The following is a 19,408-nucleotide window of genomic DNA, read 5'->3' on the forward strand; positions in this document are numbered from 1 at the left end:
GTGGACGGACTGATTTACTCCAGTCAGGTCTACATGGGCAAAGTAAAGTAAAACATGGAATGCCATTATCTTGACAGTGGTGCTGGGTGGAAGGAAGGGCAATTAGGCAGATATAGGGACCTGAGACTTAGGTGGTTATTTTCTTCATCTCATCAGTGGGGACCTGGCTTCTTTGACTGCATCTTGATGTGCTTGTTTACAATGTTAATATTTCCCCTTGTGGATACTGTAGGCTTATTTTATACCCAGAGTGAGTAGGGGCAGGCTATCTGACCAGTCGCCACCTCAGATTATCTTCCCCAGAGAGCTAATGTTTATTAGAGCAACTAGGGAAGAGAGAAAAGAGTGACTGGAGGGAGGAGAGAGAAAGAAAGTGGGAAGGCAAGCTAGCCAACGTCATTACTTTTAAGTCTGCAATACTTAAAATGCATAGTACATGAACATTACCTTGTGTTCAGATACTGAGGCAGTGTTTTCAATTGCCTGAAAAAACAGGAGAGAGTCACAAAAATATTATGACACATCAGCGAAACACGTTACACCTTATTTAGCATGCCCTGTTATCTCATCTGAGAGCCAGTGTGTCCATATGGCAACCATCAGCTATCATTTCCACTTGAATGACTTTTGAGATTTTTATTTCAGTCTACCTCAGTTATACATCTGTCACTAATTGCCACGCATTTCCTCCTTGATAATCAAAGTTCCAAAGATCTCACCTTAATCCAGGCTTCTGAAATGGTTTTCTCATATCTAATAGCTGACTTTATTACATCAAAGAGGAGAATAATACAGTTCTGACCGCTGCTTTCTTGATTTCCTGAGGAACTACAAGTAGCAGAGAGGAAAAAAATTACTCTTCTACCTACCAGAAAAGAACTTACAAGATCAGAGTTCCTGCTCAGTAGCCATGTACCCTGGAGCAAATGACAACCTCATGTGTAAGATGGCTAATAAACTCGCACTGTAGTCTGTCTGGGATTGATCTGAATGGCTAAGAAAACATATAAACACATACATACTCACATACATATATGTAATTTGAAACACTATACAATGCTAGACGTAAGTGTCATAATAGTACCATTATTTGTAGTAGCAAGTATTAAGTTCTAACTCTGTGGGATGTCAGAAAATTGTGACATCCTATGTGAGGATGAGCTCTTTACCTTGCTCTTCCTTTACTTTTCAACTTTACTTGGGAAGCCTGTAACCGTGATGGCAAAACACAATGCTGCAGATCCAACTTCTCCCGAAGCTCAGAAATTACCTGCAGAAAGTAAATATTAGCTATGGTTTTCTGCTCATTCACAGTGGGTAGGCACAGTCCAGTCTCTCTACCATGACAATCTCCTGAAAGACTGAGGAAGAAAAAATTTTAAATGTTATACATTTTGAAAAATAGAGTTATGAGAATAGCCAATGCAATGTCATAGAACGTCATACCCAAAATTTCAGAATTCTGTGAGGTACTACACAGAAAGAGTAAATGTCTTATAGCAGCTTATATAGATCAATGAACCCGTTGAATAGCTCCATTCTCTCCTCTGAATGCTATCCGGATTAGTCAGTATTCTCAGTTAGTCTGGGGACAGAGAAGAGCAATTGGCACTTAAGTTGCTTTATCTAGGTGTGATGGGATATAAGAGCATACCTCAAGTGCATCCATGGCTGTTATGGAATGAAGAATGAACTTTATTATCACAGGTAAATCCTCCAATCTAATAGACAGCAACTTATCCATCACCAACTGGCGAACCTAAAGATTAAAAGCACAAAAACTTAATAGGTTTTCATGTCACTATCTCAACTTTGTACTGAACTGTTAGGTAAAATTAGAAAAAAATCACTTCTCTTACTCCGTTTTCCCACTTATAATTTAGGGAAAGACAAAATTTTAGATTTTTCCCCAAATTAAAGTCTTTTAGTTGTTAATACCACAGCTTCATCAAAAACAGACGGGCAATAAATGTGAAACAGAGCTATTATCCTACATTTAGAGCCTAAATTCTCAACTGCCTACAGTAAGGCATAAAAAGTATTATTCCTATGGGAAGCAGGTATGATTCAGACAATATAGAAGATTTCCACTCAAAACTTACTGCTTAAAAACAGACCTGTGGGCCGGGCACGGTGGCTCAAGCCTGTAATCCCAGCACTTTGGGAGGCCGAGGGGGGTGGAAAACAAGGTCCGGAGTTCAAGACCAGCCTGGACAATATGGTGAAACCCTGTCTCTACTAAAAATACAAAAATTAGCCGGGCGTGGTGGCAGGTGCCTATAACCCCAGCTACTTGGGAGGCTGAGTCAGGGAACTGCTTGAACCTGGTAGGCAGAGGTTGCAGTGAGCGGAGATTGCGCCACTGCACTCCAGCCTGGGTGACAGAGCGATACTCCGTCTCAAAAAACAAAATAAAAAACAAAAAAAAAAACCAGACCTGTGAATCTATCATAGAATAGCATCTGAAACTCATTGAAGGGAAAAAAAAAAGAGATATCAAATGTGATTCACTATGGTTTCAAAGTGAAATATTCATTACTCCTAAGGCAATGACTGACTAACACTTGTTCTGGGAGGTTGGAAAGCTGGCTCTGTTTCTGGAAAGCTGAGTCTTTTCTACCTTCAATAGGAAGTTTGGGTCAAGTCGGAGGCTTGAAAGGACATCCAGGATTGGGACAGTGAGTGAAGTATTCTCTATCAGTAGGTCACTGTGAATGGTAGAAAAAGAAAAAAGTTGTGTAATGGTTTGAACAGAGCTGGGCAGACAATGACTTGAGAAAATCATTTATTAGAGTATGAAAATAAAGGATATACTTAGTTGCCATTAAATTACCGTTTATAGTATGTTTCTTTAAAAATTGTTTTGACTGCAAAAATAATATATGCTCATTATAAAAATTCAAATAATAAATGTAGAAACAAGAAGACTTCCATCACAATCCCCACTACCCAGAGAACACCACTATTTAGTTTGGTACATATCCTTCCCTGCAAAAAGGAAAAAGAAAACCCAAAACATTTACAATGAAATGTGATAAGTATGACAGACACATGTACATGGTGCTACAGGAGCACAACATAGTGAGGAGGACAGTGATAGATTTTTTTTTTTTTTTTTTTTGCTTTTTGAGACAGGGTCTTACTCTGATGTCCAGGCTTGAGTACAGTGGCGTCATCATAGCTCACTGTAGCTTCGACCTTCCACGCTCAACTGATCCTCCCATCTCAGCCTCCTGAGTAGCCAGAATTATAAGTGCGTACCACCACACCCACCTAATTTTTGTATTTTTAGAGAGACAGCTTTTCACCATGTTGCCCAGGCTGGTCTCAAACTCCTGGGCTCAAGCAATCCACCCACCTCAGCCGCCCAACATGCTGGGATTAAAGGCATGAGCCACTGTGCCCAACTGACAGTGATAGATGCTAAAAGAAGACTATACAAAAGGAGATGAGCTGGCATCAGGCAGGTAAAGTGGGTGGCATAGTGCTTTGCCCAGAAGGAGCACCCTGCCCAAAAGGAGGAAGGCAAGAAATCACTGGACGTTTTGGAGGTAGCTTTGCAGACAACTATACAAAAGGAAGTATTACAAACTGAATTTTTAAAAAATACTTCTAGTACAATAAAAAGTTGCATTAAGATGGAAACTTTATTACCTAGGGATATTGTTCTCCCCTTCCTCAATACTGCCCTACCAATTACTATTTTTCAAATGAATGACAGTAAGCAATGGGTCTCCACAAGGGGTCTGATGCAGGGCTGTGCATTAGAATGAATCACCTAGGAACCCAAAGAAGGTAGATGTTTAATAGGCTCCACAAATGATTTTAATGTGCAGCCAGGGTTAAGGATCCCCTGAAGAACAAGTTAATGAAACTTAAGGGATCATGGTCAACTTCACCATTGGCCAAATTTAGATACCTAATCCTAAGCCAGACTTCACGCTCATAACAGGTATACCATTTAAAAGAAAGTACGTGGGGCCGGGCACGGTGGCTCACGCCTATAATCCCAGCACTTTGGGAGGCCGAGGTGGGAGGATCACAAGGTCAGGAGATCGAGACCATCCCGGCTAACACGGTGAAACCCCATCTCTACTAAAAATACCAAAAAAATTAGCCAGGCATAGTGGCAGGTGCCTGTAGTCCCAGCTACTTGGGAGGGTGAGGCAGGAGAATGGGGTGAACCCAGGAGGCAGAGGTTGCAGTGAGCTGAGATCGCACCACTGCACTCCAGCCTGGGCGACAAGAGCAAGACTCCAACTCAAAAAAACAAAAGAAAGTACGTGGATCTATTCAAATATATACCTTTTTTTTTTAAGTCAAATTCCATACCCTACTCATGAAGGTGGGTATCAACCTCTTTTTAGATATAAGAGACCATATTACTACTGCTCTTTGCATACTGCAGTGATAGAACCCCCATAGCTGAGCCTCACTTAGATGGTGACAGAGTGTTTAACCACCTGAGTTCTTTCCCCACATCAGCGTGCTGGGAATCCCCTACGATCTCAGGTAGGCTGGTGATGATGTCATGCTGCAGGTTCTCTGGAGCAATACTGATCAGCTGCATGATCTTAGTGGTCAGGTCCTGCAGTAGAGGACACTATTAGAACTGCAGCACATTACCCAGAATAAAGAAAGACTACCTACTTGTGAAATGCAGAGCTGAAATTATTTGAGAAATAAACATAGTTATTTATCTCTGTACTTTGAAAAGGAATCTTCCCAAATATTTAATTTATTTAATAAATGATATCTACTCTTCGTAAACTTTTCTGAAATTTAAAGGGTGAAATATCTATCATTCTCAAATTATGAAAATTGGAAAAAGCTAATGGATGGATGGAAAAGTATGAATTTTCTGTTTAGAAAGAGAAAAAAAATACAACTTCCAAAAGATATGAGAAACATACTCTTTAAATTCAAGAGATAAAGTCCATAAGCCTACCTTGCCATCCACAACTCTGTCAAGCCATTTTAGTTGACTGACAATGAGTCGAGGTATGTTGATTTCATCACTGTTCTTGCTAAAATGTTAGGAAGAGAAAACAGGGAACTTAGCCTTTCTGGCCAAAATAACAGCAAGCATTAATACTGCACAAAATATTTTAGCCATTCCATTAACATTTACTGAACACCTACTATGCATTCGGCTCTGCACTAGACACACAAGTGATACCCAATATGCAGGAGATATATGCTTACGTTTGTTGAGAAAAATGTCTAGAAGACATGCTAAATATGAACAGTGGCTACATCCAGGGAGGGTTTAGAGAGAAGGGATGACAGGGCTAGACAGCATCTCTTAATAATAATTTTTAAAAAGACAATGTTAATAAATCTTAAAAACTAAATACAACAAATATTTTTAAAAGGTAAGACACTAATAACATCAACGCAGTAAGTGCTTAAAAAGGCAAGCATAAGTCAGGTGCGGTGGCTCATGCCTGTAATCCCAGCACTTTGGGAGGCCAAGGTGGGCAGATCGCATGAGTTCAAGACCAGCCTGGCCAACACGGTGAAACCCCATCTCTACTAAAAATACAAAAATTAGCCGGGCATGATGGTGGTAATCCCAGGTACTCGAGAGGCTGAGGCAGGAGAATTGCCTGAACCCAGGAGGCGGAGGTTGCAGTGAGTTGAGATCGTGCCACTGCACTCCAGCCTGGGTGACAGAGCCAAGACTCTGTCTCAAAAAAAAAAAAAAAAAAAAAAGCAAGCATATATTGCTAAGGGAACATAGAAAGTCAAATTAGATTATATTCATAAAAGTACTAAAAATCATTTATAAATAAAAAAATGTTGGCTCAATTATCATTTTTCCAAAAATGATAGTTTCCACCTTCCTTCGAGCCTCCTATATCTAAAGTTTTGGAACACTTCCATCTCCTTGACAGCATGGTCCTTCTTATTGCAGCCAATCTTTTTTTTTTTTTTTTTTGAGACAGAGTCTTGCTCTGTCGCCCAGGCTGGAGTGCAGTGGCGCAATCTCGGCTCACTGAAAGCTCCGCCTCCCAGGATCACGCCATTCTCCTGCCTCAGCCTCTCCGAGTAGCTGGGACTACAGGCACCCACCACCACGCCCAGCTAATTTTTTGTATTTTTAGTAGAGACGGCGTTTCACCGTGGTCTCGGTCTCCTGACCTCATGATCCTCCCGCCTCGGCCTCCCAAAGTGCTGGGATTACAAGCGTGAGCCACCGTGCCCAGCCAATTGCAGCCAATCTTAACTGAAAAAGACTAGCCAGGATGTAAAACATACAGCATGAGACATTTAGCTAAAACAAATTTGAAAAAATAAACCTTCAGTGGGTGCAGTGGCTCACTCCTGCAATCCCAGCACTTTGTGGGACTGAGGCAGGCAGATCACTTGAGGTCAGGAGTTCGAGGCCAGCCTGGCCAACATGGCGAAACCTCATATCTACTAAAAATACCAAAAATTAGCTGGGTGTGGTTCGCGCACACCTGTAATCCCAGCTACTTGGGGGGCTGTGGCAGGAGAATCACTTGAACCCAGGAGGCAGAGGTTGCAGTGAGCCAAGACTGCACCACTGTACTCCAGCCTGGGCAACAGAGTGAGACTCTGTCTCAAAATAAATAAACCTTTAAACTTACTATTATTGTATCAGGACTCTGAAAAAATTAAAAAGGAGAACATAAAAATGACTATAATCCTGTCATTCCAGAAATGTACACTATTAATATGCATATGTATATGTGTGTATCTTCTTTTTTAAACAAAATACTGAACTACTTATTGCAAAAACTGCAATTACTTTTGCACCAACCTAATATAAATGCTATGTGTAACCTGGGTTTGTTTTTTTCAGTTAATGTATGATATTAACTAGTTCCTTTTACAATCATTAATGTGCACATAATATTTCTATTTTTTGAACATCTCAATTATTTACATTTCTTTTTTTTAAAGAGTAATCCTTTTTCAATATATGGAACACTTCACAAATTTGGGTATCACCCTTGCAAAAGGGCCATGCTAATCTCTGTATTGTTCCAATTTTAGTATATGTGCTGCCAAAGCAAGCACTAAACTAGTATTATTTCATTTTCATTCACAGTTATTATCTTAGGATAAATTAGGAGACATGACATTAGGATTAAAGGGTATGCAAAATTTAAGGTTTTTGACACATACAATCTATTGCTCTTCCGAATCAATGCCTGAACTAATTTATATGCTCACTAGCAATGTACGAGCATGCCTATTCACTACACTCAACAAGGAGACCCTTTGAGAGTAGGAAAAAATGCATTTATTTTACTGTTTAATAGTTATTATTTACTATTTTGATATAGTGTTTTAAATTTGTGCCTTTGATTGCTAACAAAATTGAATTTTTTAAATATTTGATGTTCTTGTATTTCTTCTTTGTAAACTGTCTGTTCATGACCTTTGTCTACTTTTCTATTAGGCTGTTCATTTCAACACAGTAATTAAAAAAAAAACAGGTAGGGCCACATCCCAGTAGTTTGAGCGGTGGCCAAGGCAGGTGGATCACTTGAGTCTGAAAGTTTTGAGACTAGCCTGGGCAACATGGGGAAACCCCAGCTCTACCAAAAAAAAAAACCACGAAAATTAGCTGGACCGGGTGGTGCACACCTGTAGTCCCAGGCACTCATGATGCTGAGGTGTGAGGATCACTTAAGCCTGAGAGGTGGAGGCCTCAGTGAGCCATGATCGTACTATGGCACTCCAGCCTGGGCAATAGAGTGAGACCCTGTCTGAACACACACTACAAAATTTAAAAGGTAAAGAAAAGTATTCAGAAAATTCCAACCACTGGCTACCCTCTTTGGAGACAACTACCATTACCAGTATATTGTGTATCCTTCTACTAGGGATTATTCCTGAGCATAAGCAACAGATACTTAAAAAAAAAAAAAAATTCTGTTTTGAAATACAGACAAGGTCTCACTACATTGCCCAGGCTGGTCTTGAATTCCTGAACTCAAGCAATCCTCCTGCCTCAGCTTCTCAAACTGTTGAGATTACAGGTGTGAGCCACTGCACCAGGCCAATAGTTACTTTTAACAGTAATCCTATCTATTTTTACAAAGTCATGTTAATAGATGAAACTTCAAAGACACTACAGTAAAATTTTAGTAGTCACTTAAGAAACATCATGATAAATATGACTTTCAGAGAAACCAAAAGTTTTCAGAGTAACCTTTTCAGAGAGAACTTAAGTACACCAGGGTACTTTGAACATTCCATAATAATGCCACTTACTTTTCAAAAAAATATTCTGGCAACTTCTCAAATAAAGTTTTGATAATGGCAGGCTAAAAAAGAAGACATAGGGAGTTAGGAGATGATCTCAAAATACACAATAGAAATGTATAATCCCAACTACTTGGGAGGCTGAGGCACGAGAACCTCTTGAACCTGGGGGAGGCAGAGGTTGCAGTGAGCTGAGATTGCACCACTCCACTCCAGCCTGGATGACAGAGGAGACTCTGACTTAAAAAAAAAAAAAAAAAAAAAAAAAGAAATGTATAATTCTCTTTCCAACTACAGCTCCTGGAATAAACACTTTGCTAAAGTTGATATCTTATTACAAGGATATCCACATGAATATGTCTTCATTTTTAGAATATGCTATTGGAATACAAAGACTTACTTTGTCTTCTGAAAAACTGAAAATGATTATCAAGGCAAAGTTAAAATAATCAGATAATCAAAATATTATTAAATATGATAACTGTTAATCCACAAAATACAGACTTTAAATCAAATAAGTTGCAAGGGGAGCTCTCCAGAGGAACAAGGGAGCTCTTAGATTTAAAATAACTAAATTATCTTCAAGATTTCCAGTGAAAAGGAAGAGTTTAAGAGTGTGAAAAGATTAACAATAGGGGAGAAGAGGAAAAATGGAGAATGGGGTGGAGGGAAGTTTTCTGCTCTATATACATTTGTATAACTTGAGATATTTAAGTCATATTAATGTATTGTCTACTTAATGTATTAAAAGAGAAGAGGAGGAGGAAAAGGACAAAATTAAGTTACATAAGCATCTAAAAAGCTAAATGGGAGATGATGTAGATATGAATATGATAAAGATTACCAAGTACTCAGAGAGACACAGGATGCAGCTTTAAGAACAGGAATCAGATGCAGAGAGAATAAATAGCCAGAAGTATTAGGCTAATAAGCACAGTTTTAAAACACAGACATTACCCTACCAAACCCATCACAGCAACAGGGCTGTGCTAAAGCTGTTACAAACCCAAATTCTCCAATTAACCCTACTGTATCCTGTGTTCCCGCTATTTAGACTTGAGCATACACCACAAACCTCATCCATCAAATGTTCACAGAAAAAGTGACAGTCTTACCTGCAGTATGTCAATCCCCAGAAGCAGTTTGATGAGACTCTTAGAATAAGATGCACCCATACTGTAAAAAAAAGAAATCTGTTTTCCACTTTGCTTTCCTTGTTTTAATGCTTTTATCATCTTTTCTCAATAAAATTGGTTAAATACATAATCTTTAAAGAGGAACTACCCTGTTAGACAAGAAATACAGAAATGAGCAGATGGCTCTTTGCAAGGGAGAGGTAGAGATTTGAAATTCTGTCAACATAGGTGAAACACATTCTAGAAAACACTGATGTTTAGGCTCATAACCACAAGCTTAGGAATTTTAAACTTAAACTCTGTGGAAAAGAGAGCTTACACCAAAAATGAAATTTGAAACAACTGTGCTCTCCCTCCCCAGCCCCATGCAGTCAGCAGAACAGACTGAATTTCAGCAAGATTCCATGCCTCCTCTCCACACCTGGCTTCCTCATCCTGCAGACGCTCACAAGACAAAAGGCAGTTCCTGAAACTGTCTTCATCCTCAATGTAAGATTCCAGGCCACTAACAAATTCTTCTATTATCTTAAGGAGATTTAAAAAATAAAAAAGAATAAAATTTTTAGTTTAATATTTGCTGTTAAAAATCATTCTGGCCCACTCAACTTTATACCAGTGTCCTTAAATTCCAAATTCTAGAGTTATGCTGGCACAAGCAAAAATACCAGGGGAAAAATACATACTTTGGGATAGGAAGGGTGTCTCCTCAGGGTCTGAAAGAGCTTCTTTTGGAAAGCTATTTGATCCACAGCTATGCAGAAAAAAGAAGAGCTGGTCACCGGTTTCCTACCATAGTTTTCCTTCTCTAAAAACCCAAGTTTCTTGCCTGATGAAACCAATAAAAATATTTTCAACCTAATTTCAGAGCCAAATCTTTTTTTTTTTGAGACGGAGTTTTGCTCTGTTGCCTAGGCTGGAGTGCAGTGGCGTGATCTCGGCTCACTGGAACCTCCGCCTCCTGGGTTCAAGTGATTCTCCTGCCTCAGCCTCCCAAGTAGCTGGGACTACAGGCGAGTTTTTTTTGTTTTTTTTTTAGTAGAGACAGGGTTTCACTGTGTTAGCCAGGATGGTCTCAATCTCCTGACCTCGTGATATACCCTCCTCAGCCTCCCAAGTGCTGGGATTACAGGCATGAGCCACCGTGTCCAGCTCAGAGCCATGGGGTTCTGTCTAAATCCACATAAAAGACTTAGCTTTGGCCGGGCGCGGTGGCTCACGCCTGTAATCCCAGCACTTTGGGAGGCTGAGGCAGGTGGATCACAAGGTCAGGAGATTGAGACCATCCTGGCTAACATGGTGAAACTCCGTTTCTACTAAAAATACAAAAAATTAGCCGGGCGTGGTGGCGGGCGCCTGTAGTCCCAGCTACTTGGGAAGCTGAGGCAGGAGAATGGCGTGAACCTGGGAGGCGGAGCTCGCAGTGAGCAGAGATCGCGCCACTGCACTCCAGCCTGGGCGACAGAGCGAGGCTCCGTCTCAAAAAAAAAAAAAAAAAAAAAGACTTAGCTTTGATAGCAGATAGCCACTAAGTGTTCTAAAAAAGACCTGCCATAACCTTAGCAAGATAGAATAATCTGTTCCCCAAAACAGAATCTTAGGCCGGGCGCGGTGGCTCACTCTTGTAATCCCAGCACTTTGGGAGGCCGAGGCGGGCGGATCACGAGGTCAGGAGATCGAGACCACGGTGAAACCCCGTCTCTACTAAAAATACAAAAAAACTAGCCGGGCGCGGTGGCGGGCGCTTGTAGTCCCAGCTATTCGGAGAGGCTGAGGCAGGAGAATGGCGTGAACTCAGGAGGCGGAGCTTGCAGTGAGCCGCGATAGCGCCACTGCACTCCAGCCTGGGTGACAACGCGAGACTTCGTCTCAAAAAAAAAAAACAAAAAAAAAAACAGAATCTTATATGGCTTTATAAATTTTCTTCTGAAATTATTCTGACACTGATACAGCTGCTTTCTAGATATTTATTTTTTCATAGGAAAACAAAATAAATAATATACAATATTTTTTTCTAATAAAAGGATGAGAAATGCTTTACTTAACACATAGTAATGAGGACCAAAGACTGTACCATTTTCTTTTTCCTTTTTTTGTTTTTTTGGAAATGGAGTCTCACTCTTTTCACCCAGGCTGGAGTGCAGTGGTGCGATCTTGGCTCACTGCAACTTTTGCCTCCTGGGTTCAAGCAATTCTCCTGACTCACGCGCCCGAGCAGCTGGGACTACAGGCACAAGCCACCATGCCCGGCTAATTTTTTGTAGTTTAGTAGAAACGTGTTACCCAGGCTGGAGGCAAATTCCTGAGCTCAGGCAATCCGCCTGCCTCGAGCCTCCCAAAGTGCTGGGATGATAAACGTGAGCCACCACGCCCGGCCTGACTGTACCATTTTCTATAAAGCAATTTCAACTTTGTCTCAAGATGGATGGCCCTCTCATTTCTAATCTTCATTGCCTCTCCATTTAGAAAACCCATGATTCAGTCCTGAGCTATTTCATTAAACCCAGAGAATAAAATTAGATTAAAATATTACCTAGTTGATTCTGGCTCTCTCCCGTTTTAAGAATAATTCCTGATATCTTAAGAAGCTTTACAAAGATACTGTCATTTTCTTCAACTTCATTAGCAATATGAGATTTCTTTGTCTTTTTGGAAAGTGGTTGCTTCCTGGTTTCTGAAAATAGAAAAATTTTCAAGAATATGGCAAATAGTAAAGGAAAAATTAAAACTTAAACCCAGGAATAATAATCCTGAGAGGAAAACTGATATGTCCTTAAAAATTATACTAGGATTGATGCTGTAGTGAAATAAACTATCTTCAGCAATAGTGGCTTCCAAAACAAACAAACAAACCAATAGAATTATTTTCACATATTTTCATTTGAAGAATTCAAAATGTGCCATTTCTGGCCAGGCAAGGTGGCTCATGTGGTAATCCCAGCAATTTAGGAGGCCAAGGCAGGAGGATCACTTGAAGCCAGGAGTTCAAGACCAGCCTGGGCAACAAAGTGAGACCCCCCCCACCCACAACCTCCCCCGCCCTCCACACACACACACTAGTTAGGTGAGGAGACGCGCACCTGTAGTCCCAGCTACTTCGGAGGCTAAGGCAGAAGAATAACTTGAGCCCAGGAGATTGAGGCTATAGTGAGCTATGATAGTACCACTGCACTCCAGCCTGGGTGACAGAGTGAAATCCCCATCTCTAAAAAAATAAATTCAAACCAACAAGTGCCTAACAAGAATAACCCATGGAAATGTTTTCCACCCAAATACTAAACTAGCTAGTGTCTCTCAAGCTGTTGCCTGCAAACCACTGCACTGGAATCCCTGGGAAGCTTATTAAAATGCATATTCCCAACCGAGCACAGTGGCTCACGCCTGTAATCCCAGCACTTTGGGAGGCCGAGGCAGGCTGATCACCTGAGGTCAGGAGTTCAAGACCAGCCTGGCTAACGTGGCGAAACCCCATCTCTACTAAAAATACAAAATTAGCTGGGTGTGGTGGCGCATGCCTGTAATACCAACTACTCGGGAGGCTGAAGCAGGAGAATCACTTGAACCCGGGAGGCAGAGGTTGCAGTGAGCCCAGATAGTGCCACTGCACTCCTGCCTGGGCAACACAGTAAGACTCCGTCTCAAAGAAAAAAAAAGGCATATTCCATGCCATATACCAGAGTTACTGAGTCAAAATCTTGGGAATGGGACCTAGGAATCCAAATTTTTTACATTCTTCAGATAATAATCCTGATACACACCAAATCTGAGACTCAATGATCTGAATAAAGGGTAGACAGAATGGGGAAGTTTCTCCTGTATCATATCTTTGACTACAATGCTCAGATAGGTTTAATCCCAAGACTTTCAACCCATAAAAAGAAATAAGAAACAAGAAACAGGGCCGGGCGCGGTGGCTCATGCCTGTAATCCCAGCACTTTGGGAGGCTGAGGCGGGGGGATCACGAGGTCAGGAGATCGAGACCATCCTGGCTAACACGGTGAAACCCCGTCTCTACTAAAAATACAAAAAATTAGCCGGGCGAGGTGGCGGGCGCCTGTAGTCCCAGCTACGTGGGAGGCTGAGGCAGGAGAATGGCATGAACCCTGGAGGGCGGAGCCTGCAGTGAGCCGAGATCGCGCCACTGCACTCCAGCCTGGGTGAAAGAGTGAGACTCCTTCTCAAAAAAAAAAAAAAAAAAAAGAAACAAGAAACAAACAGGTACTTGAAGCCAAGTTTAAAATTTACTCTTCTCCCTTAATGATGCCATTCTGTTTTTTCCTTCTTCAATTCCTCTCCCTCTTTTTTTTTTTTTTTTTTTTTTGAGACAGTCTCGCTCTGTCGCCCAGGCTAGAGTGCAGTGGCGCAATCTTGGCTCACTGCAAGTTCCGCCTCCCGGGTTCATGCCATTCTCCTGCCTCAGCCTCCCAGTAGTTGGGACTACAGGTGCACGCCACCACACCCGGCTAATTTTTTGTAGTTTTAGTAGAGATGGGGTTTCACAGTGTTAGCCAAGATGGTCTCAATCTCCTGACCTCATGATCTGCCCGCCTTGGCCACCCAAAGTGCTGGGATTACAGGCGTAAGCCACCACGCCCAGCCTCCTCTCCCTCTTTCTAATAAAGCCTTAATCAGAATGAAACAAAGACCACTACCTTCCTGAATGAAATGTAAAACATAATCAGAATGAAAGATTGTTTGTTCATTACCGACCAAGAGAACCCAAATCCCTTCAATAAACTTAATTCAGAAGTCTCTTCTCTTTTGGAGAACAGTATTTCCAAAGTATAACATTTACTTTCAGTAATTTCCTGTATTATTCCTCTTCAGTTTCAAATTTTCTACCAATTTATCTATATTCTAATTCTATAATCCCATTACCAATCAACCATTGGAGCTTCACAACTTCCTTTTTTTTTTTTTTTTTTTGAGATAAGAGTCTTGCTCTGTTGCCCCGGCTGAAGTGCAGTGGTGTGATCTCAGCTCACTGCAACCTCCACTTCCTGGGTTCAAGCAATTCTCCTGCCTCAGCCTCTGGAGTAGCTGAGATTACAGGCGCATGACACCACGCCCAGCTAATTTTTGTATTTTTAGTAGACATGGGGTTTCACTGTGTTGGCCAGGCTGATCTTGAACTCCTAACCTCAGGTGATCTGCCTGCCTTGGCCTCCCAAAGTGCTGGGATTACAGGTGTCAGCCACCGTGCCCGGCCCACAGTTTCCATTTTTAAATCAAGCCTATTCCTTATATGGTTTTGGACTCACAATTTTTATCATTATAATTGCTGTTTAGCCGGGCACGGTGGCTCAAGCCTGTAATCCCAGCACTTTGGGAGGCCGAGGCGGGCGGATCATGAGGTCAGGAGATCGAGACCATCCTGGCTAACACGGTGAAACCCCGTCTCTACTAAAAATACAAAAAACTAGCCAGGCGTGTTGGCGGGCGCCTGTAGTCCCAGCTACTCGGGAGGCTGAGGCAGGAGAATGGCGTGAACCCGGGAGGCGGAGCTTGCAGTGAGCCGAGATCGCGCCACTGCACTCCAGCCTGGGGGACAGAGCAAGACTCCGTCTCAAAAAAAAAAAAATAATTGCTGTTCAGCAAGCATTTTCATCTATTTCGGTTGAATTGACCAAGAATCAGACTTAACTTCCAATAACCTAGTAAGAAATAACTTCAATCCACAAGTTAGTAGAAGCTAAGCTATGAGAATGCAAAGGCATTAAGAATGACATAATGAGGCCCGGCACGGTGGCTCACGTCCAAAATCCCAGCACTTTGGGAGGCTGAAGTGGGTGGATTACCGGAGGTCAGGAGTTTGAGACCAGTCTGACTAACACAGTGAAACCCCTTCTCTACTAAAAATATAAAAGTTAGCCACGCATGGTGGCATGTACATGTAATCCCAGCTACTTGGGCAGCTGAGCCAGGAGAATTGCTTGAACCCAGGAGGCGGAGGTTACAGTGAGCCAAGATTGTGCCACTGCACTCCAAACTGGGCAACAAGAGCCAAACTCCATCTCAAAAAAAAAAAAAAAAGATATAATGGGCCAGGTGTGGTGGCTCAAGCCTGTAATCCTAGCACTCCGGGAGGCCGAGGTGGATGGATCACTTGAGGTCAGGAGTTCCAGACACCCCCTGGCCAGCATGGTGAAACCCCGTCTCTACTAAAGATACAAAAAAATCAGCCGGGCATGGTGGCTGGCGCCCGTAATCCCGGCTACTCGGGAGACTGAGGCTGGAAAATCGCTTGAACCTGGGAGGTGGAGGTTGCAGTAAGCCAAGATTGTGCCACTGCACTCCAGCCTGGGTGACAGAGTGAGACTCCGTCTCAAACAACAACAACAACAACAACAACAACAAGAACGATATAATGGACTTTGGATACTCAAGAGAAAGGGTGGAAGGGGGGTTAGGGATTGAAAAAATACACATTGGGTACACTATACACTCTTCAGGTGATAGGTGCACCAAAATTTCAGAAATCACCACTAGAGAACTTATTTATGTAACCGAACACCACCTGTTCCCAAAAAACCTAGTAAAATAAAAACAAACCAACACAAATCGAGATAGAACTGCTTTAATAGACTAGATGAGAGCAATAAACGAACTACCAACCTCCCCGTCCCCCACTCCCTTTTTGAGACATGGTCTCTCTCACCCTGTCACCTAGGCTGGAGTGCAGTGGTGCTGTTATTGACTCATTGCACCCTCGACCTCCTGAGCTCAAGTGATCCTCCCACTTCAGCCTCCTCAGTAGCTGGGACCACAGGCACACACCACCACGCCCAGCTAGTTAAAAAAATTTTTTGTAGAGATGGAGTCTCACTATGTTACCCAGGCTGGTCTTGAACTCCTAGCTTTAGGTGATCCTCTCACCTCAGTCCCTCAAAGTGCTTGGATTACAGGTGTGAGTGATAGCACCCGGCCATCAACTCATTATATCTGGAACTCTTGGGATCTTTGTCAACTATTTCTCATATGGGCAGCGTCTGCACTGTTTCTTTGCCTCTGGTTTGCTTGCTTTGATATATTTTTCCTTTCACATCACTAACATAGCATGTGTCTAGATCATAATATTTTTTTCCCAAGAAAGGAAGAAAGACCATAAAGTTTTTTAAGGGTAGAGACTATGTTATGTCTTTGTGTCTCAACACCTAAATGATGTATAGCAGAAAAAGTCTGTAACACTAATTCCTCTTATGGATGTGGAGACTGAGGTCCAGAGGCTGTGGTCATACTCAAAGTTACATGCAGAATTCGAGGCAAAAACTCAGTCCCAAATCTGGTATTTCTCCCTTAATTCTGTGTACTCCATTCATTACACTAAAGATTCTCAGCACTCGAAAAGCAGAAACTTTATATCTCTCACATGCCTCACACATTGCTACAGGAAATAAGGCAACAAATGACTAGATACTTACTGGAGGCATCTTCTGTCAGGCTCTCTTTATCCTCAGATCTTGACAGTCTTCTTTTGGAAACCATTTTGACCAATGTCTTATGCACTTAAGTATATGCACTTAAATTACTTCCTGGAGCAAAATCGGGAAACAGAAGTTAACCCTCTAGAAGATAAATTCTGAGAAGTTAAAGCTATTGTTCAAAGAAAACTGCTCTATCCAAAATCAGAGGGGCTCACATCTCCATATTAATGCTACCTAAATCTAGGTGCTAAGCAAATTTCAACTCTTACATCTAGTCAATACTACCTTCCTTTCAAGTCTTAGTTGCCTCTTTAGGCAGACTACTTCGCTGTTGCTGAAGGATAAAACCCATCGCTCTCCATCTGAGATTCAAGACCCTCCATTATCTATCCCCAATGTACCTGTCCTTTAATTCATTATTTCAATACTATATGTTAGGGACTGTGTTAGGTGCTGGGGTTACAACTGTGAACTAGACAGACATGATCCCTGTCCTCAGGGAATTTACAGTATACTAACAAATAGCCTTAATGTATTGAACTACAGTTATGTAAGTGCTATAAAAGTACAGGTTCTATGAGGGCTTACTAGGAAATTTAGTCTAGTTCCTAGTAGGGGTGGTAAAGAGAAGCAAGGACAATTTCTTAGGGACAATCTCCTTGAATTTTTTTTTTTTTTTTTTTTTTAGTAGAGACAGGGTTTCACCATGTTGGCTAGGCTGGTCTCAAACTCCTGACCTCAAGTGATCCACCCACCTCGGCCTCCCAAAGTGCTGGGATTACAGGTGTGAGCCGCCCAGCCTGAAGAAGTGAGGTTTTTTTTTTGAGACGGAGTCTTGCTCTGTTGCCCAGGCTGGAGTGCAGTTGTGCACCCTCGGCTCTCTGCAGGCTCCACCTCCCGGGTTCACGCCATTCTCCTGCCTCAGCTTCCCAAGTAGCTGGGACTACAGGCGCCCGCCACCACGCCCGGCTAATTTTTTGTATTTTTAGTAGAGACGGGGTTTCACCGTGTTACCCAGGATAGTCTTGATCTCATGACCTCGTAATCCGCCCGCCTCGGCCTCCCAAAGTGCCGGGATTACAGGCGTGAGCCAACCGCGCCCGGCCTGAAGAAGTGATTTTTAGGCAGGGACTTGAGGGCTGAAACAGCAGTTAGCCAGTAGAAGGGGTAGGAGAAGAGGAGTCCAGGCAAATAAACACTCATACTGAAACAAGGAGATGTGGAGTTGGAAATGAGACAGCAGAGGTGGGTGAGTGCCTGAATCACATAATCTTGTAAATCAGAACCTTCGTGGTCTCAGTGCCTTTGCACAAAGGTGTTCTTTTCATCTGAAGTGCTCTTATTTGCCTGGAAATTCCTACTCAGATCTAAACATTCAATCGAATGTCATCTTCCTTGAAAAGTGTTCCTCCTATCCCTAAGGGAGTTTGCTACTGCAGCTTCCCTGCTCCACTTTATCTAGGGGCCCTTAGCTTACACTAGACCGGGGCTCTCTGAGAGCAGGAACCCAGTCTCACTTACTCAATGTCCCTAATGCCCAGCATAGTTACCGGCATAAGGAAAATTTCTGAGAATATTCAGAGTGAGAAAACCTCGCAGGGCAGGGGAAATGCTAAAAACTAACAAGAACTGTTTCAAATGCTTTATATTTAATAATTCATTTATTTCCCACAAAACTTTCTGAGGTGGGTACCATTATTCTTCTCATCATCACGGGTAGAACTGGGATTCTAACTCGGACAGTCTGGCTCCAGCACCTGCGCTCTTCACCACCTATACTTACTCTTCATGATTATAATGACTTCTAATAATGGTTAACATTTACGAGGTACCGGGCGCTGTGCTAAGCTTTTTATTTATCGCCGCTTCGGTTAATACGGATAACCATTATCAGCCATCTTGCAGATGGAAAAACTAAGTCATGTCAGCACGTCCGGCTTCCAGGCACCCGCCTTTAACACGTGCGATACCATCTGGCTTCCAGAAAAGCCGAACAGAAGTGAGATGAGGCCGACGGCCTGGATTAGTTCATCGGGAAGCGGGTGAGGGTAAAAGCCTTTCTCGTTTTCTCATTTTAATGACGCAGAAAGGTACCTGTGGGGATTATCCCATCTCAGGGCAGATGAAGAAGCCAAGGTTCGGGGCGCGGAGCCCCAGAGGAGAACGCCGACCGCGGCCCGGACTTAGAGATTAGGCCGCAGGGGAGCGGGGCCTCGAGAGACTACGACCACTGCTCCACTTACTCACCGAGAAGCCGTCGCCGCCCGTAGTTTTCGACTTTCCCGCCAGGCCCAACGCCGCTCTGACGCCACCGAGGCGCGCCATGACGTGACGCCAACTTTCGCGCCGGAAGTGGAAGGCTGGGCAGCCCAGCTGAAGGCAGTAAGCTGGGCTCAGCGCTGCAGCAGAGTTCTGTGCTAGCCGGGCATAGGGGCGAGAGAAGGCCCAGAGGCGACGTCAGAGAGAAGCAACTGCGACCCGGTGAAGAGAAGCTCGCCCATCACCGGCTGGGAGCCAGCTTTCAGTGAAGATGGCAGGGCCAGAACTGTTGCTTGACTCCAACATCTGCCTCTGGGTGGTCTTACCCATCGTTATCACTCTTCGTAGGC

At 42.7% G+C, this 19,408-nt stretch overlaps 1 protein-coding gene and 1 non-coding gene across 17 annotated transcripts in view; both read right to left on the bottom strand.

Annotated features, from left to right (window-relative positions):
- The window catches only part of FANCD2 (FA complementation group D2), a 73,641-nt gene extending 54,430 nt beyond the window's left edge, over positions 1 to 19,211 (bottom strand). For 9 of the 16 annotated variants that reach the window (XM_063630362.1, XM_063630360.1, XM_063630358.1 and 6 more), the window contains exons 1-14: positions 19,047 to 19,148; positions 16,797 to 16,907; positions 11,908 to 12,048; positions 10,061 to 10,128; positions 9,799 to 9,902; positions 9,357 to 9,417; positions 8,251 to 8,303; positions 4,949 to 5,027; positions 4,464 to 4,588; positions 2,621 to 2,708; positions 1,655 to 1,759; positions 1,170 to 1,270; positions 720 to 828; positions 448 to 483 (exon numbers count right to left, since the gene is read on the bottom strand). In XM_063630362.1, the coding sequence (XP_063486432.1) occupies positions 448 to 483; positions 720 to 828; positions 1,170 to 1,270; positions 1,655 to 1,759; positions 2,621 to 2,708; positions 4,464 to 4,588; positions 4,949 to 5,027; positions 8,251 to 8,303; positions 9,357 to 9,417; positions 9,799 to 9,902; positions 10,061 to 10,128; positions 11,908 to 12,048; positions 16,797 to 16,860 (1,134 nt within the window). In that variant the 5' untranslated portion in view covers positions 16,861 to 16,907; positions 19,047 to 19,148. Of the gene's footprint in view, positions 1 to 447; positions 484 to 719; positions 829 to 1,169; positions 1,271 to 1,654; positions 1,760 to 2,620; positions 2,709 to 4,463; positions 4,589 to 4,948; positions 5,028 to 8,250; positions 8,304 to 9,356; positions 9,418 to 9,798; positions 9,903 to 10,060; positions 10,129 to 11,907; positions 12,049 to 16,796; positions 16,908 to 18,893 lie in introns of those variants that run through there. The other 7 variants (XM_063630361.1, XM_063630359.1, XM_055260482.2 and 4 more) reach the window with 4 other exon arrangements.
- LOC129471806 (U6 spliceosomal RNA) lies at positions 6,944 to 7,047 on the bottom strand. The gene has a single exon (XR_008653754.1). It is a non-coding gene; the product is annotated as a U6 spliceosomal RNA (small nuclear RNA).
- Positions 19,212 to 19,408: the final 197 nt, after the last annotated feature.

This window comes from Symphalangus syndactylus, chromosome 21 (genome assembly GCF_028878055.3).
Source record: "Symphalangus syndactylus isolate Jambi chromosome 21, NHGRI_mSymSyn1-v2.1_pri, whole genome shotgun sequence".
NCBI lineage: Eukaryota > Metazoa > Chordata > Mammalia > Primates > Hylobatidae > Symphalangus > Symphalangus syndactylus.